General features: G+C 35.7%; 7 protein-coding genes, 1 non-coding gene and 2 pseudogenes across 9 annotated transcripts; 3 read left to right on the top strand and 7 right to left on the bottom strand.

Moving 5' to 3' along the window:
• The first annotated feature begins 1 nt into the window (after position 1).
• On the top strand, positions 2-4,034 carry LOC9308855. Its single transcript, XM_002872740.2, has 5 exons — positions 2-177; positions 926-1,105; positions 1,210-2,131; positions 2,227-2,535; positions 2,621-4,034. The coding sequence occupies exons 3-5, from the start codon at positions 1,835-1,837 to the stop codon at positions 3,731-3,733; spliced, it is 1,719 nt and encodes a 572-aa protein (XP_002872786.1). The 5' UTR covers positions 2-177; positions 926-1,105; positions 1,210-1,834; the 3' UTR covers positions 3,734-4,034.
• Positions 4,035-5,583: 1,549 nt separating this feature from the next.
• LOC9308856 (beta-glucuronosyltransferase GlcAT14B) lies at positions 5,584-8,010 on the top strand. 2 transcript variants are annotated; one of them, XM_021020743.1, is made up of 5 exons: positions 5,584-6,766; positions 6,836-6,923; positions 7,007-7,082; positions 7,160-7,275; positions 7,371-8,010. In XM_021020743.1, exons 1-5 carry the CDS (start codon positions 6,275-6,277, stop codon positions 7,877-7,879), a joined length of 1,281 nt encoding a protein of 426 aa, XP_020876402.1. In that variant the 5' UTR covers positions 5,584-6,274; the 3' UTR covers positions 7,880-8,010. The 2 variants fall into 2 exon arrangements, with proteins under 2 accessions (XP_020876402.1, XP_002872787.1); XM_002872741.2 differs by having other exon boundaries at positions 5,585-6,923.
• Positions 8,011-9,603, bottom strand: LOC9308857 (syntaxin-123). Its single transcript, XM_021020787.1, has 2 exons — positions 8,704-9,603; positions 8,011-8,560 (listed from the first exon to the last, which is right to left on the bottom strand). The coding sequence occupies exons 1-2, from the start codon at positions 9,189-9,191 to the stop codon at positions 8,131-8,133; spliced, it is 918 nt and encodes a 305-aa protein (XP_020876446.1). The 5' UTR covers positions 9,192-9,603; the 3' UTR covers positions 8,011-8,130.
• Positions 9,604-9,735: 132 nt separating this feature from the next.
• LOC9310935 (protein TIC 20-IV, chloroplastic) lies at positions 9,736-11,378 on the bottom strand. Its single transcript, XM_002874822.2, has 3 exons — positions 11,146-11,378; positions 10,691-10,824; positions 9,736-10,593 (listed from the first exon to the last, which is right to left on the bottom strand). Exons 1-3 carry the CDS (start codon positions 11,202-11,204, stop codon positions 9,935-9,937), a joined length of 852 nt encoding a protein of 283 aa, XP_002874868.1. The 5' UTR covers positions 11,205-11,378; the 3' UTR covers positions 9,736-9,934.
• Positions 11,379-11,472: 94 nt separating this feature from the next.
• On the bottom strand, positions 11,473-12,252 carry LOC110227239 (annotated as a pseudogene).
• LOC9310936 lies at positions 11,473-13,555 on the bottom strand. The gene is made up of 3 exons (XM_002874823.2): positions 13,466-13,555; positions 13,031-13,143; positions 11,473-12,934 (listed from the first exon to the last, which is right to left on the bottom strand). Exons 1-3 carry the CDS (start codon positions 13,510-13,512, stop codon positions 12,453-12,455), a joined length of 642 nt encoding a protein of 213 aa, XP_002874869.1. The 5' UTR covers positions 13,513-13,555; the 3' UTR covers positions 11,473-12,452.
• Positions 13,556-16,785: 3,230 nt separating this feature from the next.
• On the top strand, positions 16,786-17,739 carry LOC110227225 (annotated as a pseudogene).
• A 513-nt stretch (positions 17,740-18,252) lies between these two features.
• Positions 18,253-19,164, bottom strand: LOC9310937 (calmodulin-like protein 6). Its single transcript, XM_002874824.2, has one exon. The coding sequence runs from the start codon at positions 18,899-18,901 to the stop codon at positions 18,437-18,439; it is 465 nt and encodes a 154-aa protein (XP_002874870.1). The 5' UTR covers positions 18,902-19,164; the 3' UTR covers positions 18,253-18,436.
• Positions 19,165-19,950: 786 nt separating this feature from the next.
• Positions 19,951-20,022, bottom strand: TRNAT-UGU. Its single transcript has one exon. It is a non-coding gene; the product is annotated as a tRNA-Thr (tRNA).
• A 147-nt stretch (positions 20,023-20,169) lies between these two features.
• LOC9310938 (cytochrome b6-f complex iron-sulfur subunit, chloroplastic) lies at positions 20,170-21,906 on the bottom strand. Its single transcript, XM_021020804.1, has 5 exons — positions 21,714-21,906; positions 21,361-21,611; positions 20,808-20,925; positions 20,526-20,708; positions 20,170-20,444 (listed from the first exon to the last, which is right to left on the bottom strand). Exons 1-5 carry the CDS (start codon positions 21,756-21,758, stop codon positions 20,340-20,342), a joined length of 702 nt encoding a protein of 233 aa, XP_020876463.1. The 5' UTR covers positions 21,759-21,906; the 3' UTR covers positions 20,170-20,339.
• Between the last annotated feature and the right edge of the window lie 4,013 nt (positions 21,907-25,919).

Below are 25,919 nucleotides of genomic sequence, written 5' to 3' on the forward strand. Positions count from 1 at the left end.
AGAACAGTAGACGAAATTGGAACGATACAGAGAAGATTAGCATATCTTTTATTTTATTTTCCCCAAAATATTAACAGATTCATCATCAAATTCTCATGAATAAAACCATAAATTTCCAGTTTTTTTTTTCATCTGTTGTTCGTCGTTCGTCAGATGGATTTTGCTTTCCATTTCCGGGTAAGTTTCTAAAACTCTCATGCTTCTAATTTCTCCTGCAACAAATTTTCCAGTTCGATTTTGAAATCCTAGGATTCCAAATTTTTGTTGTTGCAGTTCTGTTGTTCGTTGTTAAATGGATTTGTTTTCATCTGTCGTAAGCTGAAAACTCTTATGCCTTTTAACTTTCAGTGCCCTAATATTTTCTGCAGCATTGGTCGTTTTCACAGTACTTGTCCTCTTATGTTTTCTTAAAGGATAAATCATAAAAGAGTTAAATTTGTCTTCGTTGTCAGTTCATTTTTGATTCTGTGATCAACTTTTAAAAGTTATCTTCAATTCCTTAGCAATTTGGAGTCTGTATTTCCGTTGAATTTTCGCCAATTATGCAACAAAAGCTTTGTTGGGTCCATTTCCTTTTTGGGTTCTGAAGATTCTTGAGTTTCTGAAGTTCTAGTAAAGCCCTGAATTGGTTTTGGTCAATCTCTTCACTGTTTCCTGTGTTTATGTGTACAAAAGATCAATACTTTAATGCCGGTTAGGAAATTTTTGCACCTGTTTGAGTCAATTTCTTTCATTGGATGGGAAAATTGGTTTTAGGGAATGAGGGAAGTGTATAGGAAGCTGGTGTAAATTAGCGAGAGAGTGCAGATACACGTTTAGGGTTTAGGGGTTTCAGTTTTCGGAGGCAGAAAATTTATGTTCTCCATTTCTCTAGCAAGTTTTGGTTCTTATGTGGTGGATTAACTGTCGTTAGATTATGTTTCAGGCTTTAAACTCAGAAGAAACAATTGATTACTTGGTAGAATAACATTTCAAAAGGTCTTAGAATTGACAGCGAATGAGGACATATGAAGCTGTGTATCATCCAAGAACTTAGCCAATGGTTTTACTTGACGAGATTTAGCGTGTTCTTTGTCTAAGACTGTGGTTTGGCCCTGTGAGTCAGGTAAACTGCTAAAACCCAAGAGCTTGGTTCTTATAATTTAACCTTTTCAGTCTTCAAGATCCAAAAAAAACAACTCATTTTTTATCATCATGATCATTTATCAGGACAACTACTAGCCTCTTTTGGATATGGAGCAGACTCAGGAATCTACTGAAGCATTTAGTTCACCAATGGATCGTGGAGACGAGATGTTCAGTTCTTAGTCACAACAACAACAACAACAAAGCAAAGACGTAAAAAGAGTCATAACCTTAGGATGAGCATAAGTTGATTTTGCAGCAAAAGAGATACTGTTTTGTGTTTCTGGTTACCTGTGAATTTGCTTTCAGTCAGTGGGGAGTTTCGTTTTGGTGATTCAGTCTCTGTTTGTAATCTTTGTTCGTTGAAAAGTTTCTTCTACTGCAAAATGGTGTGTTTACTCAATTCTTTGAATTTGTTTCTACTTAGAAAGTTTGTATAGAACTTGCTATTTGTTTGTATCCTTCAAGCTGTCAACTTTTGCTTCTAATAAGATTGTATTCATTCATTTCAAACAATTGTAATTAAAGTGAGGTCCAATAAACCGGACTTAACCGAACCAAACCGGATCCAATTATCCACGTAGAAACAAACACACGAGTGGAAAGAGAGAGGACTCTCGGGCTATAAATACGAAATGCCTTTAAAAATTGTTTCTTTCATTTTTCTATCTTCGTTAATTTCTCTGCTTCTCAATCTTTCTCTCGCGACATGTCTGAGTTTATCGATCAAGATGATTCCAAGATGGAGGAAGATTTGAATCATCAAGAAGAGTCGAATTCGGAGCTTTGTGATGATGGTGCCTCTCAAGTGAAAGACTCTGAAGAATCTACGCCAACTGTCTCTGTTGTGCCTGCGTCTTGTTCCGCCATTAATGAAGCCACAAAGAAAACAAATTTTTCTTCTTTATCTTCAAGAAACGGTGAAAGTAGTGAAACCGGAGAGATAAACACGGTAGCTGGAGAAGATAACCGCAATGATGGTGATGATGGATATGAGACGTCCAAGGTAAATATGAATTGCGTAAATACTATTTTCCAGTTACTTGATTCGCAAGTATGTTAGATAGATGCTTAAATGTGAAATCTTGATTACAAATGCAGAGCGATGAAGAAACCAGTAGTCTTGTTACTCAGCCTCAGAATCCACATCGTTCTTACTCTGACACGTCTCTGTTGATGATTTCTCCGAGAGAAAATGTTGGATTCAGTAGTCTTGTTACTCGGCCTTCACATCAGAATCCAAGGCTTGATCAGATCGTCTCTTTTGTGCCTGCTTCTTGTTCCGCCATTAATGAAGCCAGCAAGAAAACAGAAGCTTCTTCTTCAAGAAACCGTGATAGTAGTGAATCTGGCGAGAGAAGGAGGGTAGATGATAAAGAAGAGGATCGCAATGACGGTGATGAACCCAAGGTAAATACTATTCCCGGTTTACTTAATTTGCAAGTAAGTAAGATATGTGCTTAAATGTGAAATCTTGGTTCTTAAATCTTGGCAGGAATCTGATATATACAAGACATTGCTTGGGCTCGATAGTTATTTTGAGTTCTCAGTCCATAACGAAGAAGCTGAAAACAGAGAAGTACAGAACCACGAGTTTCCGAGTTCACCAGCATGGAACACATATCAGCAGCATTCAGTGGCTAACCAGATGCCCAATCCAATGCATGGTAAGATGATGTACCCATATCAGCATCCAGTGAGGCCAATGCATGGTCCGATGATGTACCCATATCAACATCCAATAACTAACCAGATGGCCAATCCAATGATGCCAATGCATGGTCCGATGATGTACCCATATCAACATCCAATAGCCAACCAGATGGCCAATCCAATGATGCCAATGCAATATCCGCTGATGTACCCATATCTGCATCCAATGGCTAACCAGCAGAACTTGTATCAGCAACATCCAGTGACTAACCAGATTCCCAATGTTGTGCCATTTCAAACTCAGATGTTCAATCGAGGGCCTGCATCTGCACCGCAGAGACTTCAGAACACATATCCAGTGGTTTACCAGATGCCAACGAGGATTCCAAGGCATGTACTTCAACAACTTTCAGGAATGAGGCCAATGCCGTATCCAAGGGGTAATCAGCAGAACTTCTATCAACAACATCCAATGGCTCACCATATGCCAATGCCGTATTCAATGGCTAATCAGCAGAACTTCTATTACCAACGTCCAGTGACCAATCTAGTTCCAGCGCAAAGCACGATGATAATGCCGGCTGAATCACATGTTCACTGGTATGATACTGAACAATGTTTAAACAGTTGGGGAATGAGGCTAATACAGGATCCAATGATGTACCCATATCAGTATCCACATGCTAACCATCTGAACCAGAGGATGCCGCAATTCAGAAGTAATCAGTTGTCTACAACAATAACACCAGATGGACAGACAAGATCAGTTGCTATAATTCAGGACCCTTTCAGCCCGCAACAACGTGTTTATTTGGTCTTAGATGTAGTACCACAGGCTCAGGTGAATCATTTTCTGCAACGTCAAACTCAAACGCAACAACCAACGCAGTCTCAAGGTGGTGACCGTGGGGCGTCTTCTTCTGAACAAGGTGGATATCAGCAGCAGCCTAAGTAAAACGATTCTAGTTTTTCTTTTTATCAAAACTCTCTCAGATTGATTTTGATATCAGTAAATGAATTAAAGTTTTCTTCATTGTGATACTAAAGGTTCACTCTACTAGTCTGAAAGGTTTTCTTTTTACAATGCCCATTTTGTGTAACTTGTTAAAGATTGAGAAACGTTGATCAACTGTTTAGCTCAAAACTCTGGAAAATCAAAAGAAAAATTGAAGATGAAGAAAGATTTCACTTTCTCAATCGTGTTGGTTGAAGCAAATCGTTTCTCATCAATTTCAATCTAGTATTCATAAAGATTCTTTTTTTTTTTTTACAATGCCCACTTTTGTGTAATCGAATGAGGCTCAGAGAGATATCGAAGAATTTGTAAATTGGGTCTTGTAATCCTGTCAAACCCTGAATTGGTTTTGCTCAGTCTCTCAACAATGTCATGTGTGTATGTGTACAAAAAGATCTAGACTTTGATGCTGGTTTGGTGTAATAGTGACAATTTTAGATATACTTCTGTCTTGACATTTTCTGCACCTGTCTTAGTGAATTTCATTCATTGGATAGGAAAGGGGTTAATTAGGGAATGAGGAAAATGTTTAGGAAGCTGGTTTAAATCAGAGACACAAGAGTGAGGGCACACAAGAGACAAGTTTTAAGGTTTAGGATATTCAGAGACAATTGATGTTCACTGTTTCTAGAAAGTTTTGGTTACTCTATCATGTCGATTGTTTATTATATCCAATTTTACTAGATAGTTCTTACTTGTTGTGGATCAATCCTCGTTCGGTAATGTTTCAGCTTTAAGCTCATGAGAATCAAATGATTACTTTGCAAAATCACACATTCAATAAAGTCTTTGAATCGGCTAGGATTGAGGACTTTTGCATGATGTGTACAGTGTACTGTCCAAGAAGTTGACTAATGTTCTACTTGACGATGATTTAAGCGTATTTGTCTCAGATTGTGGTTTAGCCCTCTGATTCAGCTAAACCAAGAGCTTGGTTCTGTTGGTTTCAACTTTCCAGTCTTCTTTTTAGTTATTATAATACAGTTATCAAGAAAACTACTAGCTTCTTACGAGTTTAAGATTGTGGTTTAGTCTTATGAGTCAGGTGAACTGCATCAAATCATGAGACATGAGACCAATCAGCAAAACCAATATGCGCATTTTTTCCCTATCTATCCCCAAGTCTAGTTCCAATGATGTAATACCCGCAACAGCAATTCAAGAGTGTTCAGATGTTGACTACAACACCAAGTTGGCCAGGAACATTTGTTGTAAATCAGAGCTATGTTAACCAGCAACATCACCATGGCCTTAGCTTAATCAACAACAAATGATGCAACTGCGGTCTCAAACGCAACAGCCAAACATAGTCTCAAGTGGACCTGTCTTCTGACCAAAGTCAAGATTAACAGAGCAGCCTAAGTAAAACGACTTTTGACATGATTTTCAGTTTTAGTTTTTCTGTTTATTCAAGATCTATTAAAGTTTGGAAGAAGGAAAAGTTATCTTTAAAACAGGTATTGATCAGCAAAGTTTTCTTAACAGTTGACAAAAGACCCATTAGGCCATTATTATCTCCTAATCAAATTGATTCAATTTCAAGACTTTTAAGTGAAAGTTCATTACTTCTTTTGATCGTTGTCCACTTTCGTGTAAAACACACTCGTCATGCGCGCGTGAGCTATGGTCGATTCAACAACGGTCACGCGCCTTTTTGCGTGTCAGAGAGTTTCAGCTTCGACGTTTTTCTTTTAAGCGACTATTCAACGTTAAGCTAATGCTAATCCCATAATTAAAGAAAAAAAAACCATAATAATTAATTTAGTCAGATTGATTTTGCCAACAGTTTAAGTTATCGCTCTAGGAAAAACCCTGAATTTAAAAATTAATCACTTTTTGATTCAACGCTTCGGTTTCTCATTTCTCTCTTCAGACCACACCGAATCTAATTCGCAAATCATCATTTCTCCATTTATCTTTCTTCTTCGAAGAAATTGAAATCTTTCTCTCTTTCTGCCTCACTCATTATCTTGTTTTTGTCTACAAGAACTCTGCCCTAATTTCGCGCTTCTGCCGTAATTTCATTCAGCAGCATCTGTCTTTGTCCAAGGACTTGTCTTGTTATGTTTTTTTTTTGAAAGACACAAAGACTTAAACTTTAAGCATTTGTTGATTGTTCTGTTCTTGAAACTCCGATTAAGTTATGAGATCTGACTCAGCTTAGGACTAATCAAGCTTTTTAGCTGCCATGCCAAAAGCAATAAACAGTAGTAAAAAAGCTTTTCTTTTTATTCGGTTGGTGCATTGGTTGTTGGTGTTCTTATCAACTTTCTTCTTCTATTAATTAGCTTTGAATTGGGATTTTGTCATTTTCGTTCAAGTGCCCCAATTCTTAAAACTCTGCAGCAATATCTCTGTTGGGTTTGAAATTCTGGTAATTTCTATCCACGTAATCCACCCTTGTCTTTATTTGTACAAAAGATTAAGACTTTGATTTGCTGGTTAGGTGTTCAAGAGAAAGTTTTGATCTTTTTTGGGGGGATGAAGAAAGTGTATAGGAAGCTGATTTGGATCAGAGACCCATTAGCGAGAGTGAAGAGACATGTTAGTTCACATTCAGGGTTTAGGGTTTTCAGAGATAGAAGAAAATGGATGTTCCCGTTTTTAGCAAGCTTTGTTTTGTCGGTTACTCTTTTGATGTCTGTCATTTATGTCCAATTCGACACTTCTTATGTGGAAGAATCATTGCCTTTTGATAATGTCTTAGAAGAATCAAATGATTACTTTGTAGAATCACGTTTGAGAATGTCTTTGAATTCGACGGGGAATTCGAATTCTTCAGAGGTTCCTAGGTTAGCTTATCTGATCTCCGGGACGAAAGGTGATAGTCTTAGGATGATGAGGACTTTGCAAGCTGTGTATCATCCAAGAAATCATTATGTTCTGCATTTGGATCTCGAAGCTCCTCCTAAGGAAAGGCTTGAACTTGCAATGTCTGTGAAGAGTGATCCGACTTTCCGTGAATTTGAGAATGTTCGTGTTATGTCTCAGTCTAATCTGGTTACTTATAAAGGCCCTACAATGATTGCTTGTACGCTTCAGGCCGTGGCGATTTTGCTTAAAGAAAGTTTGAATTGGGATTGGTTCATCAACCTTAGTGCCTCGGATTATCCTCTCGTGACACAAGATGGTTAGTGATTTTGTTTTAAACTTGCATGTTTTGGTCTTTGATGCTTAGTAGTGGCTTTTTTTTTGTTCTTCCTGACTCTGCAGATATGCTGTATGTCTTCGCGAAATTGTCTCGGAATGTCAATTTCATTGAGCATATGAAGCTTACCGGGTGGAAACTGTAAGTAGAAACCGCTGAAGTAACAACTCATTATCCCGAAATAGTGAATAAGATATGCTTCTCATGGTCTTTTGCAGGAACCAGAGGGCTAAATCAATCATTGTTGATCCCGGTCTTTACCTATCGAAGAAAACTGAAATTGCTTGGACTACTCAACACCGTTCACTTCCCACATCTTTCACGCTGTTCACAGGTTAGCTAGCATCTTCTATTTGGCATTTCATAAACAGGTCTTTTGGTTATGGAAGAAAGAAAGATGGTTTATCTGTCTTGTCTTTAATCTTGCAGGCTCGGCGTGGGTAGTTCTGACTCGGTCTTTTCTTGAATACTCAATCTTGGGATGGGATAATTTTCCGAGGACGATCTTAATGTACTACACCAACTTTGTGTCCTCTCCAGAAGGATACTTTCACACAGTCATATGTAACACTGAAGAGTTCAAGAGCACCGCGATTGGGCATGACCTACACTACATTTCTTGGGACTATCCTCCAAAGCAACACCCAAACTCTTTATCGATTAAGGATTTCGACAAGATGGTCAAAAGCAAAGCCCCATTTGCTCGAAAGTTCCACAAGAACGATCCTGTATTAGACAAGATCGATAGAGAGCTCTTAGGCCGCACTCATCGGTTTTCCTCAGGATCTTGGTGCATTGGTAGCTCGGAAAATGGCGCTGATCCGTGCTCTGTCCGGGGGGATGACTCTGTTTTGAAACCAGGCCCTGGTGCGGAGAGATTAAAGGAGCTTGTTCAGACACTTTTATCTGATGAGTTCAGAACAAAACAATGTTCATGACAGGTAATGTTCAAGCTCAAAATTGTAAATTCATTGTGTTTTAGTTTTACTCTTAGGTTATAGGTCTCCACATAAAGTTATACATAATGATCCATGTCGCCCAAAATTTTCGATACAAAGCAATTACAATAGCAAGAATGGTTAGAGAGAGCTTTAAATTAAACTCTCGCTTCAGCTCTGGATTCAATACAAGAAATTGAAAGGGCTCTAACAAAAAGAGTTTGAAGAAAACAAGAAGTTGCCTTTTGAAATCAAGGTTTAAGTACATTGGTATAGAGGATTGGGAAAAGAATCACAATAACAAGTACAATAGCGAGGATAATGGCAATACAAGTCCATTTCCTTGAGTTCCTCTGAAGTACTTTAGCCCCGTGCAATTGATCAGTCCCTCTCATGACGAAAGAGCTCGCCTTTGAGACATTTGATTCGATGTCGTTGAGCATATTCCCTTGAGCTTCAACAAGAGCAGCCATGTCGAGGAACACTTGGTGCAGCTCTAACAGACTCCGTTCTATCTCTTTAACTGTGTCGTGTCGTTCTTGAATCTCTGATAATGTGTCCATTATTTGTCCGCGACCTTGCTCTTGTATTGCTTTTTGGAGAAAACGTTCACTCTCTCCGCTCGATATGAGCTTCTCGACTGTCTCTTCATCCGCTTTTTGCCCCGTTACAGTGAAGTACCTTCAAAGATTCAACCAAAAAGTCAAAACTTTACCATCTCTTAATTCAAAAGATTTAAAACATTTTTGTAAAATGATTTGGCCTATGTTGAATCAGAGTAACACCCAAATGAAAGAAAAAGAAATAAGATCATATAAATTTACCGTCTCTCAACTGTTTCTTTATACTCAGTAGCCATTTTGGTTCTTAGTCTCTGAAAATCATCCATCATGTCTTTAAGCTTCTTCCCCAATCCACTAACGACCGATGTTCTTGTCCGATCAGCAGACGAGCCAGGACCACAACCAGCGACTTTCCTCTGCGCAGCATTTGATTTCTCCAAAGCCACAAGCTTCGACTTTATCATCTTGACACGTTTCAAGACCTCTGTAACATTCGAATCCATACGAGCACGAAGCTTTTTAACGGCCTTGGAGTCATGTACGGTCTTGGACTCTTCATTAGCATCTTGGAGACGCTTATGAATCTCGTCGACAGCTTTCATGTCTTCTTTGACACTCTCGACATATCCAAAGAACTCATCGAGGTTGCCTGAATCGAGAGAAACATTTTGAGACTCGATGTCATCGAGTTGGACTTGGTGGTTTAAGTCTGTGTATCTCTTGAATGAACTAGAGATTAGATCGTTCATGGCGACGATTAAGAAATTAGAGAAAAATAAGCTCTAATTTCTTGGAAATGGGCAGAGGAACATTAATGGTGGTTTAGATGGTTGGCATGAAGCTAGAGAGACCTTTTAAGAGCTGTCTTAAACGAATGTGTAAATACTAAATAGACATATTATGAGCTGTGTTTAGAACCAGTCAAGGGTTTAAAGACCAAGGAAGACTTTGTTAGTAAGATGGAATGTTATTAGACATTGTGATTTGGTTGGTACCATGTTGCAGAGACGTGGTCTCCAATAAGGATCACTTTTTTATGTTCTGTGGGGAAACATGGAGCCCACTTAACCCATGAATTTCAATGTAATTAAACCGGTGGACCTTGAGGCTTTTATGAGTTATGTACAAAGTCTACCAATAGGCTTAAAAATAGGATTCAAAACAAGAACAAAAGCCTGTTTGGAATATTTATATTCGCAAACCAATCAAACATGTAAAATAGTCTTTGAAAGACGTATAATATAGATCTGAATTGATCTGCATACTCTCTAATCATGGACAAGTCCGACCGGATTATTCGGCTTTAAAATCATTGATATAAGCTACTCTTGTAGAGAGTTCTGTAACACACATGAGATGAGACACTGACACTAAGCTAAAAGACTGAATTCACATAAGAGCAGACTCGATAAGACAACCAAAAACCTCCTCCAAAGAAGGAGACTATATAAGACATTCCTATCTCAAGTATGTAAAGGACCTGTTTTGCTTTTCACCTAAGTGGTCTCTGAAAGCCTCCCAAGTTGAAGAGGGTGTGAATGGAAGCAGCATCAGTCATGAAAGGAATCTGAGCATAGACTCCAGCAAGAGCGCACCGTATGCATTCGAGAAGCAGACATATGTAGGTGAATCCGATGGCCATCCAATAATACATCCCAAACCGTCCTTTGAAATGAATCAGCGGGAAGAAATTGCTCGTGCACCATATGACCTGAAGAGCTGTTTCAAGAAGCATACCCATCATCATGTGAAACCTCAAGTAATGAGGCAGCTCTTTGTTCTTCACCACCCACATATAACCCAAGTAGCAGTAGACCATGAAGAACCAGGTCGGCCATCTGTTTATCGCTCCCGGGATGAAATATATCATGTCTCCAATCGCATCGTGCTTTTCTAGAAACGGTTGGACATAGAACCCAACATCAGATATCTGGAGGGATATCAAATAAGGAACACAAGCCAATGTCCTCCACCACCATTCAGGTCTCTCTGCGATTTTAGGCAGTTTGATTTTAAAGAAATCATCTTTAGCCACTCTTGCAGGCTCTATCGGTCTCCGGTTTCTTCTCAAACCAGGAGCTAATGATGGCAATCCATGAGGAAAGAGCTGGTTAGGTGATGATCCTGCTGCAAAGTCCACAGATGCAGTCGCTGCAGAATTTAACATTCGGGATCAGTTGAATCACAAAGAGCACATGAAAGCCATGGTACAGGACAAGCAAAGAATAAACTTGAATCCAAATAATACCTGTAAGAGGAGCAATCTCTCGAGGACATCTCTGGGAAATTGAGCTAGCTGACAATCTTAAGTTTGCGGATGAATCAACGTTAGGGAAGAACACTCTTGGATTCACAAGTTTCTTTGAAATTGGACTATGGTTCCTGGTTTATCAAAAATGGTAAACTCAACATCAAATCTATGTGAAAGCCTATAACTAGGGCATGTGCAAGACCCCATTTCTAAACCCTTATTTCAAATTTCTTCACCAGCAAAATCAATCGAAATCTCAAGAAATTGCATTGGAATTGACGATTCAAACAGGGCAGTGCGAAAATTAAACATATATAAAATCATAGCAAATCGAACAATCCTAAGAATCAAACGATGCAACACAAATCATCGAAAAAACGAGGAACTCCAAAAATCGAAGAAGGAGGCGAAAAAAGCAGAGAGAGATCGAAAAGGAGAAACGATTATGTCACCTGGGAGCGAGGAAGGTGAGAGAGCCACGGTTAGTGGTGGTCGCCGCCAAACCCTGCATAATTTTTTCTCCGGCGAGAGAACCTTCGAGGCTTTAGGGTTTCGATAGTAAAAAAAAAAATCAAAAATCGAAAAAGACAAGATCGGCGAGGAGGACTAGAGTAAACTTTACGTGCAAGAAATATGAAGCTACCTGATTTTGACGAGGTGGCTACATTTTATTTAGGTCGGTTTTAGTGAAAGTATACCTTATTGGGCTATCAACAAAAGCCCAATATCGCAAAATTAGGTCGGTTACTACCTTTTTTCTTGTTCAACTTCAAACCGAATTCAATTAGGCCGGTTTACTACTATCTTTTTTTTTTTTTGAAATAAATAACTACTATCTATTTTTGCTCAAGAAAAACTAATGAAAAACACCAAATTAGAAGTATTACACAATTAGAAAGGAGTAGAATTAACGGCTAGGTTTAGGCTTGAGAAATCTCAAAGCCTTGGCCAATCTCCCAAATTGAATCGTGAGTGCATATACGCAGCATCGCTAATGATTGGATTATTGGAATCTGAGGATAGGTTTCATCTAAACGTCCATTGAAGTTAATCAACGGGAAGAATTCGCTTGTGCGCCATATGATCTGCATTGCTGTTTCTAAAGGCATTCCCATAATCATATATGAAACCTAAAGTAATGAGGTTGAGGTAAGTTTCTGTTCTTTCCATCCACAAGAACCCTAAGACGCAGTACACCATGAAAAACTTGTGTTGCAAGTTGTTAGCTGCTCCTGGTATCAAGTTTGTGATCGTTTCTCCAATGGCACCGCCGTGTTGTTCAAGAAAAGGTTTCATGTAGAAACCAATATATCTCAGACATTTTGGGATATCAAATAGGGTACACACGCCATGATCATCCAAAACCAATCAGGTCTCTCTTCGGTTTTTGGTAATCTGAATCTTGAAAAGTTTTCAAATCTTGAATCTTTATAATATGCTTTCACAGTCGCAGGCTTTCTTGGTCTCAGGTTTCTTCTCGAACCGAGAGCTAATGGAGGCAAACCATGACCAAAGAGCTGGTTGGATGATGCAAAATCCACATTTGCGTTTGCTATATATTTGGGGAATTAGTTTTCAGTGTAAAGTGTTATATATAGCAAAATCCACATTTGCGTTTGCTATATATTTGGGGAATGTTTTAAAAACCAAGACTTAATATTTGAAAACCAAAATATACCTAAAAGAGGAACAATCTGTCTTTGTGGACTTACTGACAATTTTAATTTGGGGAATGGACCAAAGTTGGAGAAACACACTCTTATTTAAAATCAGAAAGAATCATTACAAGACTAAAAATGCCCAAACAAAATTCACAAATTCTTAGCTTGCAATAAAAAACAAGTAATTCTTTCAAAACAATGAAAGAGTAGTAGAGCAACGTTCTCAAAACCGGCCAATTGAATGTGGAAATGATTACATGAATCAGACGATAGATTCCTGCCATTACGCACAATAAACTGTCCACAAGGCACCATATGCAACTTAACCCGAACACCATCATAAAATACATCCCTAACCGTCTATTGAGTTCAATCAATGGGAAGAACTCGCTAATTGCCAACAGAAGCATTCCCATGATGATGTTAAAAGTCAAGAAAAGTCTCTTTAGCAATACGTTTGCTGCTCCTGGGATCGAGTTCTCATCTTTAGATGCTCTCAATGTTCTCACAGGCTTTGTTAGCCTCCGGTCATGAACAAATATATGGTTGATTGATGATGATGATGATGCAAAGTCCACATCTGCATATTTTGGAAATTAATAAGTTTTCAGTAATAAAAGAGTCATTATATTACAAGACAAGCTTTCAATAGTGACAATAACTTATTAGTTATTACCTAGGAGAGGAACAATCTTTCTTTGCAAACTTGATTTTGGGAATGATGAACCAAAGTTGGAGAAACACAACCTTATTGGTTTCAAGTGTTTGTTTAGGTATGGACTTTGATTCCTGCTTTATTAATTTTGTGAAAACACATAAATCTCTATTAATAAAGGCTAATTCAATAATAGTCATACATGTAAATAATTTTAACAAAACTGACTATTTAAACTTTTAAATCTTCCTTTTCTACGAGCGAAAATCAACACATGTACGAGACAAAAGTAACAATATATCAGATTAGCCCGGGAGCAAAACGGTAACAAAAGTAAAAAAAAATCCACTAGTTGCAAATAGTAATGATCAATCGAAGAATAATATCCAAATCGTAATTAACTGGACAACAACGCATCAAAATAAATAAAAAATGATGCGAGGAGAAAAAAAAAACCTTGAAGCTAGGAATGTACGAGAGATACGATCGATGGTTGTCGCCATATTTTCTCGCCGGCGAGCACTTTCGAGGTTTTAGGGTTTCGGTAGAAAAGCAAAAGGCTCAACGAGTAAAAAAATAATTGGAGTAATGTAGAAACATAAAACCAAGCCGGTTTACAATATACCGATTACGAATATGCAAATCAATTACTGGGGATAGTTTCGACATTTTAGTAAACTAGGCAGCTTCCGGCTTTTCAAATTTCGAAGTTGGGCTTTTATACAAAGCCCAAATACTACAACATACGGGTTCCTTCACATTAAACCGACAACAAAGAAAAGGAAAGTCAATTAGCAGGGGTAGTTTCGACTTTTGGAAGACGGTGTTTTAAGACTAGGGTTTTAAATCAAACGCATTGCTCTCTAGTCTCTATATAACAGCCGCGTTGAAAATCAATACAATCATTCTCAACCTCACGGTACATTGTAAATTAGGGTTCTTTAGTTTTCTCTAGATTTAGGGTTATTGGTATTTTAAGTTCCGCAGGAGCCTCCCGGGCTAATCTGATTTATACAATTCATGAAGAATTAAGCCCCAAAGCTCCTGCTAGATTGGTGCCATTCGTGTTGCAGTTCTGTCTCTTTTATAATCCGGCTTAACTGTGTCAAAGCAATGTCTAGATTTTGTTTTTGAATTTGTGTTTTGGGCTATGATTAGAAAATTATCCGCGCTTCTGAGATTTAGGTCTATGAAGTATACGGAAAACAATGGTTGAATTTCTTAATATGAGCCTCTAAAAGTTTCTTCTGTTTTTTTTCTGAGTCTTTTTTTTGTGTGTTGTATTGAGGGCATTGATGATTAAAACCAGTTCTGCTTCAGATAATTCTTGATAGAAGAACCTGTATACCAAAAAATCTGAGCCTTTTTTTTTAAAAAAATTTGATTTTGTAATTGTTGTTTGCCGATGATGATATAATCCTGTCTTCGAGGTGCAGTGGAGCTGAGACCCTGTTTATCAGGGAGAACCCCTTGGCAGAAACTGCAATTTCTATGAAGCTATATGGATTTTTACTGAGGCTTTTTATTATCTTGTCTTATCAGTTTTTCGTTTGTTTTGTGTCGATACGTGTTCTTTTTCAATGGTGACTCCAATACGTCTAAACTATAAATCTACAGGGGACTTTAATGCTCTAATACCCTCTGGTTACCTCAAAAGTTGTTTGCTAACACATCAGCTTGAGAACAAGACAGATTTGATTAATACATTATCAAAGACGAATTTATTAGTTCTCGACCAATAATTTTTAGATGAACGGGGACTTACAAACGTCGGTGTTTAGTTGATCAGAATATTTTGCACAAAAAAAAAAAAGTTGATCAGAATAATGAAGATGGCAAACTTTTGTTAACAACCTCGGCCCTTTTACTGTTACCAAAGGCCCATTATACATACAAATTTTATGTTTGCGTTGATTTATATATTCATATAAATTATAGGATGGTTGACGCTTAACACTAAAATTTCTTGAATCCTTTCAATACTTCGGCCCTTTTACTCTGAATAAAGGCCCAGTCGTTTGGGTTAATTGATATGGGAATTATTATCACTTATGCCACTATTTTGAAAAAATTAATCTGGCATGCCATCACATAATCTCTATGCCACTAAGATTGTGAACTTCCCTTTTTACCCTTAATGAACTCTATTCCAAAATAAAATAAAAATTAGAAAATCAAAAGGAAAAGAATTATTTAAAAAAAACAAAATCCGTGGGCCCGAATTGAGTCAAACACGAGTCAAAGAGTAGTGTGAACACAATATTTAATATTTTGGTGGAGTTTTTGACAACGAAATAATATTATTTAATAGGATAAAATGTACATAGTTGTACGTAGATGTCTATTTGTCCTGATTGCTTCATAGTTGAACTAAATGAGATTTTATAAATTTGGAGTTGAACCTTAATAAGCAAAATAATTTTCTAGTTGGTCACATTATTTATCACATTATATTGGTGTTTAAGAAGTTTTGATAGGAAAAAATAAGGAGATTAATCGAATGTAGATTGCCGAATAGGTATTTGCATTGGTAATTAATCGAATGTAAATCGTTCTTCTATTGAATCGATTTAGAGTCGAGGCCGACGGATCTATTTTACGAAAACGTATGAATTAGTACAAATGATATAACTAAGTGAGATTAACTGGTACAATGATAGACTATAGGCCAACTGGTACAAATAGTATTACTGTGAGTTATGGTGTAGATAATTGTGTTTTAAATTATTGTATTTTTAAGAGGAGATGAAGAAGAAGATCCACACAAACGTACATTTGGACTATGGAGGGTATTATTCAGAAGGAAATGAGTGGATTGTCAAAAATTCACTGTACAACCAGGACAACTATGAGTTAATTGTGCTTCAAATATGATTTGTATTTCTATGAGTTTAAGTTCCTGGTTCAATTGGAACAACTATGAGTTTAAGTTCTTGGTTCAACTGGGACAACTATGAGTTCTTGGTTCAACTGGGACAACTATGAGTTCTTGGTTCAACCGGGACAACTAAGACTATATTGTATTAAGATTTGTATTTGTATGAGTTTAAGTTCTTAGTTCAACCTAGACAACTAAGACTATATTGTATTATGATTTGTATTTGTATGAGTTTAAGTTTCTGGTTAAACCGGGACAAATAAGACATTCAACTGGGTCAACTGAGCCGACAACAAAAAACTTCTATTAAAAATTAATCGAATTTTATCCCAATTTAAATTAATTTTGAACATTTAAAAACTACAAAATACAATAACTTATATACAATATAATATTTAACATTAGTATTTTACTTGCTCGTAAATTTGTTTTCATACAATTCACTTCTTACTTAAGAAGGAACATTTAGTTCATGATCACCTATGTTGTTGATATAAATATAAAATCTATGATTTCCTTAATTTTTTCATATCAAAACTTCTTAAACACTAATATAATGTAATAAATAATGTGACCAACTAGAAAATTATGTTGCTTATTAAGGTTCAACTCCAAATTTACAAAATCTCATTTAGTTCAACTATGAGGCAATCATGACAACTAAACATCTACGTACAACTATGTACATTTTACCCTATTAAATAATATTATTTCGCTGTCAAAAACCCCACCAAAATATTAAATATTCTGTTCACACTACTTTTTGACTGACTCAATCCGGGCCCACGGAATTTGTTTCTTTCATATCTCACTTTCTCCTTTATTCTTCCATCCCTTCTCTCTTTTCTTTCACTTTTCTCTTTTTCAAAACGAGAAAAGTCCAGATAAATTAGGGTTTTGGGCGAATTTTTTTTGATATTTCTTGGTTTTTGTATTCTCATTTATATTTTTATTAGTTCTTTTACCAGGTCCAACCAGAACTACTAGGTACAAATGCTTTATATGTTTTTCTATTTTAATGTTTTGCATAAGCCTCACTCACTCCCTCCATGTCTTATATGTTTCAGTTGGACCAGCTATATATATTATTACAATACACTACAACTTAAAATTACACAGATCCATTCCCAAATTCAGATTTGCCCAAAGAGTTTTTCTGGGTTTATTCACTTTCTGTGAACCGTAAAGTTCAAAGCTTTAACAATGTCACATAAACATTTAGAATCATCATGAAACTCAATTCAATCTTGCACTTCACAGCTCCTTTATTTGCAACCATTTCATCGCTCGAAAACCTTGTTTCTCTGATTGATCCACCTCTTTCTCCATCAAAGCTTTGAGCCGTATCTCACTCACCGACGACGACAATGGAGTAGACATTATCAGCTTCTAATTACAGCAATAGAAAAAAAGTTTCTGGTTAGTAGCAAGGAAGCGACGGCATCGCAATTCGATATCGGTGTCTGGTCGGAGTAGTGATCGGAGTGGGACTCCAAGATGTTGCTCGATTGGAGCTCATGGGACTTGCTCAGATTTCCCTTTCGATGTTGGTACATATACAAGTGGAGAGCTTTTTCGTGAAGTGAATTGGGGTTTTGATGTGAGTGAGGCGGCGAGGCTTTTACGGAGAAATCGGTGAGATTCCGGCGGAGAGAAGGAAGCTTCTGGTAGATTTGGATTCGCTTTTAGACTTGATCCAATGGAGAATGAATCTAGTTACCAAGCTAACCTGGTTATAGAGGTGATGAGTTTGGTTATGATGAGAAATTTGATGATGAAAAAGATGTTTGCAGAGAAGAAAAGAGAAGAAGAAGATGTTGAGCGATTGTTTTTTTTTTTTTTTTAATTTTTTTTTTTCTGTTTTTCTTTTACTGAATTTTTAAACTTAGGAATTAAAGTAATTTGTGGATTTGGATCTGATCATCGGGTTGGAGCAGGTAATCGGATACTTTAGGTTGGGTGGTAATTTTCTGTTTTTTGTAAGGGCTTTTGGTCATTTCTAACGATTTGGACTTAAAAGAAATTGAATAAGAAAATGGAAAACATAACGGTGGCATAAGCGATTAACATTTCTCGATTTGTGGCACAAGAGGTGAATTCTCTTGATATGGTGCATAATGTAGAATGGTTTACGCTTCTTAGCACGTTTAAAGTTTCGTGAATCCGATCAGTTCAAATTTTATTATGTTACATGCAAATTAGTTTTGATGTTAATGATATTTATTTTTGATTAGGGATAGTGCGGCTTATAAAGATTGTATTAATTGTTTGCAAATCCATTGCTTTTAAACGATTATCGTATAAACAACATATATCTACCTTATGTCTATATGTGCGTTATTTCAAATTCAAGGTAAATTGAATGTTAATGTTAAACAAAGCCATCACATTATAGACAAGAACACCTACAGATTTATACAAATTGCTCTTCGCAAGTCTAGACAATTAAATATATAGTCTATGGTCATGTATTTTTTCCTTTTAGACAGCAAGAGAAAATGGTTAAGTAAATAACACAAAATAAAAACAAGAGAAAAAAAAAGTTATAATCAGCTCAAAGAGCTAAAAAACCGACCCTTTTTCATCATTTGTCTAAACTCCTTGTAATCAACCCTACCATCACCATCAACATCCACTTGTATTATCATTTTCCTACATTCCTCCAAGGTCTTACCTTGCTTGAGTCCCAAGGAAGATAAAACCGCTTTCAATTCATCCACCGTTATAAACCCATCTCCGTTCCGATCAAATACGTTGAACGCTTCCTTCATATCTTCTTCTCCTACCTCGTCCTCATCTTCCACCATTATCGTCTTGTAAAGCTCTCCAAACTCTTCAATGTCAACACAACCGTCACCATTAACATCGATCTTTTGGATAATTTGCGTTAGCTCGTTTTCGGGGATTATGATACCCAGGTTCTTTAATGACTCGTTCAGCTCCTTTGTAGTGATCCTACCGTCTCCGTCCTTGTCGAACATTTGGAACACACGTTTTAGCTCCGTGGAATCCATTTGTTTTTAAAATTGAGGGTTTTTCAGAGGTTGCGTGTGGAGGAAGAAAATGCAAAAAAAGAGAATGATGAGACTCCGAGAAGCCGAGAAAGAGGGGTCTTTCTTGGCCTCTTGGAGACCCGATGAGGGCAATTTCAGAAACTAAGGAGAATGTTAAAGAGAATTGGTGGAAAATCTTAGCCAAAAGCTCGAGGTAATAACATGTAAATGGGACAAAAATAGGAGAGATAGAGAGAGATTTGTTTTATTTTTGGTTGAGAGGAAATGTTGGGTCTTTTATAGGAGGACTTGTGGCGTTGTATCGAAGTCTTGTAAAAGCCGACCCGTTCTATAAATTTCAACCCAAAAACATAATTTTAATTTTAGTCAATTCATATTTATCACAAAATTATTCATACAATACTGGTTTAATTTTTTTATTTGTATAATTCAGTTTAGTTTGAATGACCAAACGAAGTTTTTGTTTTTCTAACCAAACCGATTAATTTAAATATCCAAACAAACAAGATACTATTTAATACATTGATTCAAATTCAATGTACTTTTTTTTTGTTTGATAACCAGAGGCAGAGAGTGATCCGACTTTTTATCGTCCGATTATCTTTAGGGTGAGTGTAACCGTCGAATAGTTTTACTCACCGTTAATAGATCTAAAGACGAGCATGACACCTCTTTGATTGGCTAAACGAAATGATTTACTATTTTACTTTATCATCATAGTTGTAAAGTTAATTGTTAACCTACTAGCTATTTAGCCGGCAAAAGACCAAATCCTTTGGAGTGGTGGTGAAGCACTATGTGGTACTGTCCCAACTATGTGGAGTCTTTGAATTGACTTTTACAATATAACAATAAAGAAAATATGTCAACGACAAAAAAGTAACCTCAGTTTAAATGATATATGTTCACATTCTCAGTTTAATGATCACTTGGAGAAACAAATTACAGCAAAGAGAAATGGTGATTAAAATTATAACATTTGCGAAAAAATAATGGATATAATTAAGTATGCTATAAAATGAAAACAAATAAATAAAAGGAGTCAAAAGTGCCCACACGCAGGATCGAACTACGGACCTTCAGTTTACAAGACTGACGCTCTACCACTGAGCTATACGGGCCTTCGATTATAACTTTCAGTAGTATTATTAAATACCTGTTTTTATTGCAAACACCACTCTTATTATATGTACCAATTACCATTCTCCACAAACAAAAGCTAGTTACTCCCAAAAAAAGTCTTGAAAAAGTGAAACTAAACAAGAAGCTTGGGAAGTGAATGAACATAATATTTCATATAAGAGGCAAGAATTCACAGAGTAATTGCCATGAAATGTATGATTACAGACAGCTTTTATATTATGAGAACCTTCAAACAAGTCTTACACAAAAAGACCAAATCTTTCTTCTTCTCTTGTTGAAGATTTGTTCAAGAGTCTTAAGACCACCATGGAGCATCACCAGTCCTGAAGTCAGTTTCCACCCACGGAACAAAAAGAACCTTCCCAGTATCATCTATATCCGCGTGAGCCAACGCTAGCGACTGTTCCATGAAAACAAGTTTACTTTAGAAAGTATACTCGAGAGATACGCAGGGAGAGGGTGTGTAATGTATGTGACTTACCAATGGCGCTGGACCTCTAACGACTCTTCCTTGGGCGTTGTATTGGGATCCATGGCAAGGACATAGAAACTTGTTCTCAGCTTTGTTCCATGGCACAACACATCCAAGATGAGTGCACACTGCGTTGATACCGTATGTCGCTAGAGTCTTGTCGTTCTCTACAACTAGGTAAGTCGGATCTCCCTATAACATAAAATCCACACCCATTGAGATGCAAGAACCTTTATTGAGATCTTAAAGTAGTGTTTCAAGGAGGGCTAAATAAGTTGTTCATCTTCTTACCTTTAATCCTTGGGTCAGGGTTCGGTCACCGGGACCATGAGTCTTAAGCCATTCCTCAGCAACTACATCGTTTCCAAGTGCATCTTTGGCTGGAGTACCACCACCTCCACCTCCAGTTCTGCATTTTCAAAACAACATAGAAATTAAAAACCGGGCCAACAAATGAAAAGAAACTATATCAAGTCTCATCAATCTCACATCTCAGTAACACCAAAGAAGCCATAAACTTATTCATAACTACATATTGGATTGAATCAAAACCAAAAGCTAACAACATACAAAAGCAAATTCAAACTTCACCACAATACAAAGAGTCTCTAGATTTTCTCCCTAATGCAATCAATGTTCAAAAGAAGAAAGCAAAATCCATGAGTCTCATTCGGGTAATTGTTCAGAAGATACACTAAACTTCACCAAAACAAAACATAAGACAAAGACTAGCCCTGATGCAATCATGTCCCAAAAGAAAGAAATCAAAATCAATTAATCTCATTAACAGGCGTCGAGAACAGAATTGGGATCAAATAGAGGAACAGAGGAAAAGTAAACAGACCCAGGAGGAACAAAGAAGGTAGCGTAAGGGACAAGCATGTAGCCAGTAGGTAGAGAAAGAGCCCCAACAAGAAGAAGATTCAAAAGCTTCCTCTTTTCCATATCTGGAACTCTGTCTGCTGGAATACTCGACGCTTGACACGCAATTCTCAATCCAATCTTCTCTTTTCTGACCATTTGATGATTTGTCTTCGTTGGCTTCACAAACAACCCACGCGACATCGCCATCAAGGCACTTCTGCTAGAACCAAGCTGCCACCAAAAAAAAAAAAAAAGAACTTTCAAAAACCCTATCACTGAAACAAAAAGACCAGATTGTTTCGATTGTTTCGATTCGAATGATCAAGAATGAACCTGAGTAGCAGGGGAAAGGGAGGAGGACGCCATTGATGTAGTCATCGAAAGCTCTAGCCGAAAACGCTAAAGGGTTTTGGTCTGAAGCTATATGTTGTGGAGGAGGATGACAAGTGGGATCACACAGAGAGATTTCAGACCACTGAAGAGAGAGAAGCAGATAAGGCACGCGCCAGCCTCTGTTTCCACATAGCCACATACTTTTTCAGATTTTGGATTTCTTGATGAGGTAAACATTAATGGGCTTTAAACGGATCAATAAGGAAATTAATGGGCTATTATCTATTAGGCCCATACATGTATTTTTCATTTAATTTAATTGTTTCAATATAACAAAGAGTTAGTTACAACTTTATATATTCTCATTTTTTTCTTCATTTTAAATAACGGGAAATTTACATTTTCTCACTAGAGGTATAGATTCAAATGGTATATATAACGATAACGATTTTTAGCGATAACAAATGGTGGTCTGGTAAGATATGACAGTTCAATTGCAATTTTGATTCGTAACCAATAACTGTAAGAGAAGAGATGCTGGTACAATATATATAGCATTTTAAACAAAAGAATTTTGCGCTGTATACAAAATTACACATTTGTCTCATAGTGGTTACAATTTGTAAATTTTGAAAAGTTAAACGGACCTATATATAATTGGGTCTTAGTGGGCTGAGTAACTTCATTACAGCCCATTTAATTTAAAAGATGTATTGATTGATAAGAGGAAAAAGTTAAAGAGATACTGAGAGGGAGTCAACGAAGATGATATGATGAAATGTGCATGGCGTGAGACTCTGCGAGACATGCACTCATCACGTGCTTGCATGTGTGTCTTTTTGCTTTCTTTTTTTTTTTTTTTTTTTTTTTTTTGTTTATTCTTAGTTAATTTAACATAAATAATCCCCAATACATAATTTTTTTTTCTTAATTGGCTAATCAGTTTCACATTATTAATTAGGCACGTAAATATGAAAATCTCCTCATATACGGTGCCACTCTTGCCTTGAATCTTTCACCACTATTATATATAATAGCCCAAAGTTATATTCCAAAGAAAAAGATTTTTAAAAAGTTATCAAGTTCGTACTTCTTCTTTTTTCTTTTTCTCAAGTTCGAACTAATTACATACAAATATATCATGCATATAGTATAGTTTAGACGAATATTTTTCATAGCTAGAGGATTAAACTATATGACATGGAGTCGAATATAACATACACAAGCTTATATATCCATGAATCTATTTTGTTTATAAATCTCGGTTTTTAAGTCCAATATAATAAATCCATCTAGCTAACAATAATAGATCGACTAGTGCCCGTTTCATATTCATGAAAATTGTTATCTTTTGTTTTCATATCTTTTAGAGTTCAATGGTTACAAACTTGCCTTACGCTAGCTATGATTGGTGCACAAAAAAAAACAGCTACTAATGATCTAGTGCATGCGTTTAATATATACATACAAAAATGTATATGACTAGTGTTTTTTAAATGATCAATATGATTTTTTTATTTTTATGATTGATATAAATAAACAATCAGAACATCAATTTGTAAAGTAAAAAATGTTGAAAATACGTTTTATACCAACTAAAATGGTTTATCAATACTCTTTCTATTGTGTTATAATGCTTTTTTGGTCGGCTCTATTTTGGTAATGGTTAAAAAAGCATAACATGCGAATGTTCTTTTTAAATAGATTTTTCACGAAAAAAGGATACAGTAATGTTACAAAAAAAAAAACATAAATCTTTATAGAAATGAAAATAAATTTAATTGCGGAGTGCTTTCAGGCTTTCCCTCTATCCAATGCATCCTATCTTTCTTGTCTTCTTTTGCAAGAATGCATCATATCTCAAAACCTTGCAAATTCGTTATTTAAAGTAAGATTGCATCATAATTTAGATCTTAGAGTCTACTATTACTTGGATTTTATTCACATTAACACCTTTTTTTTATGGTTCATATAATTTTAAGAAGCTTGGCGACTTGTAGGCTCGATTGACGGAGCTGAGAATTCTGTTTTCTTATATCTGTTTTTGAAACAGTTTTTTCTGCACCAATCCTATTTTAAGATGGCGCATATTTATTTTTATAGTTCATATAAAAAAATTTTGTGCACCAATCATAGCTAGCTTTAGGCAAGTTTGCAACCATTGAACTCTAGTGTAGAATGAAACTACTAATCATATTCATATCCTAGTTCAGAATATTTTAAATTTATATATCCTGTTATAAACTTTTTTTTTCCTGTTATAAACTTATATTTATTATTTGCAAATAATTTACCTAGGATATTATGCATATATAATGCTGAGTAATAGTATATCATAAATAGTATAAACAACTAAACATAAATACCATATATACAAATATAAAAAGATGGCGCAATGGTGAAGCAAGGCACCCCAAGGCAAAGAAGTGAGCTCATAAATAAAGTCACTGAGACTTCTTCTAATATTCGTCTGTTCCCTTTTTATCTTTTGTTTTTCATATTATTAAATGAGTTTATTAAAAGAAAAAAGCACCTCCCATGCTTTATATATAACACACTTGAGTTGAGTCATACGAGATTTTGAAAAAAAAAACAATATGACCTATATATATTTCATGGATTATGTGTATAGTTTATATAATCAAAGTTGTTAACGACAGAAGATAAACTAACAATCTTGAATTTAGCAACCCCCTCTCCATTAGTCAAATTTACATTTAATTATCAATTACTTGCAATTTCCGTTATCAACATTTAACTTTTACTCACTATATGCATATGTCGAAGCTTTGGATTCCACGGGAAATTACGAAACTCATCGAATTTATATTACAATGAACAAATGACCTGTCTTCCTTATACATTTGGTAACTAAATAGAGAAATAAGAAATTCGAGCAACATACATGTATCATTAAGGTTTTCTTAATTTAAATTCTGGAACTTGTGTTTTATATATGCGTTGATCATGATGAATCCTTGTGGCTATTAGATGACCGGTCAATGCAAATCTCTGTAATCTATATAAAGGTTTCCAATGATAATCAACTTATTATTGACACGTATTACTTATAAAATGTAATATAATTAGCATATACTACATTATTGGATAAAATACATTACTTAGTCATGCAATTGAAAGTTTGTAACGTCATTTCATGATTTGGTCCCTCACTGACTCACTCTATTCCACACAATCTGCAACTGCAGAAACAAAGTACATTTTAGCAGGGAACTAAATTACTGGGTACTTAGAATTATAGACGGTTAAAAAATCAAACATAAGGATTTAATTTGCATTACTGTTTAATGTATGAAAGAAAGTAAGAAAATAAAAACAAAGAAAAGAAGTATCTTGTAAAGCTCAAACAAATTAAAGTAGGTGGCCCTTGAGAATTTGGGTGTCATATTCTTTGAATCTTCACAAATATGGAACCATATAAATTATTTCTTCATAATTATTTTGCAACTCTCTTCCTTAAATACATACAACTAATATCTCTTTTTTTCTTTTCTTTTCAAAAGCAGGACATATAGTTTAATGGTACGCTAAAACTACAAATGTATCATCAACCGGATTTAAATCTTGCATAATGCATATGTTTTTTTGATAAACAATTGCATAATGCATGTTGTTAAAAGAAAAAAGTTGTCTATCTTCTTTATTAACTAGTATATTAAATATATTACTATAATCACTTTCTGTTGTTTACTAAATAGTACTAGCTAATAACCCCAAAACTAATAAGCTTTTTTCTTACGTTACAAGCATATATTTTCTTCCCTTACATCTTATGTTTGTTAGGTCAGTCAAACCTTTTTTCGTTCACATCAAGAATTTCAAAGGGCTTTTGTATTTCACATCTTCTAGCATAAATAATATATATATAAATTTTCGTTCATATATAGATTAATATTTTTTTATGTTCTCGTCTAAAAATACAGTCCGGCTTGGACAGTAAAAGATAAAAGTGAAAAGAAAAAAAAAGTTGTTCAAATGGCGTTTTCACATGGCAATTTGTTCATTGACTTCTCAAATTTTCTTTATTGACTTCGAAATTTAATCTGAATATATATGTTGGGAAATTCAAAACCTAACAAAAGGTCAGTACAAAGACTTGAAGACAGGGAAAAACAAGCTGTCCAACCTAATTAGTAATTTAAAATGTATGATACTATGTTGGTTAAACCAAAAAACAAAGACTTA

The sequence above is a fragment of the Arabidopsis lyrata genome (assembly GCF_000004255.2).
Source record: "Arabidopsis lyrata subsp. lyrata unplaced genomic scaffold ARALYscaffold_6, whole genome shotgun sequence".
NCBI lineage: Eukaryota > Viridiplantae > Streptophyta > Magnoliopsida > Brassicales > Brassicaceae > Arabidopsis > Arabidopsis lyrata.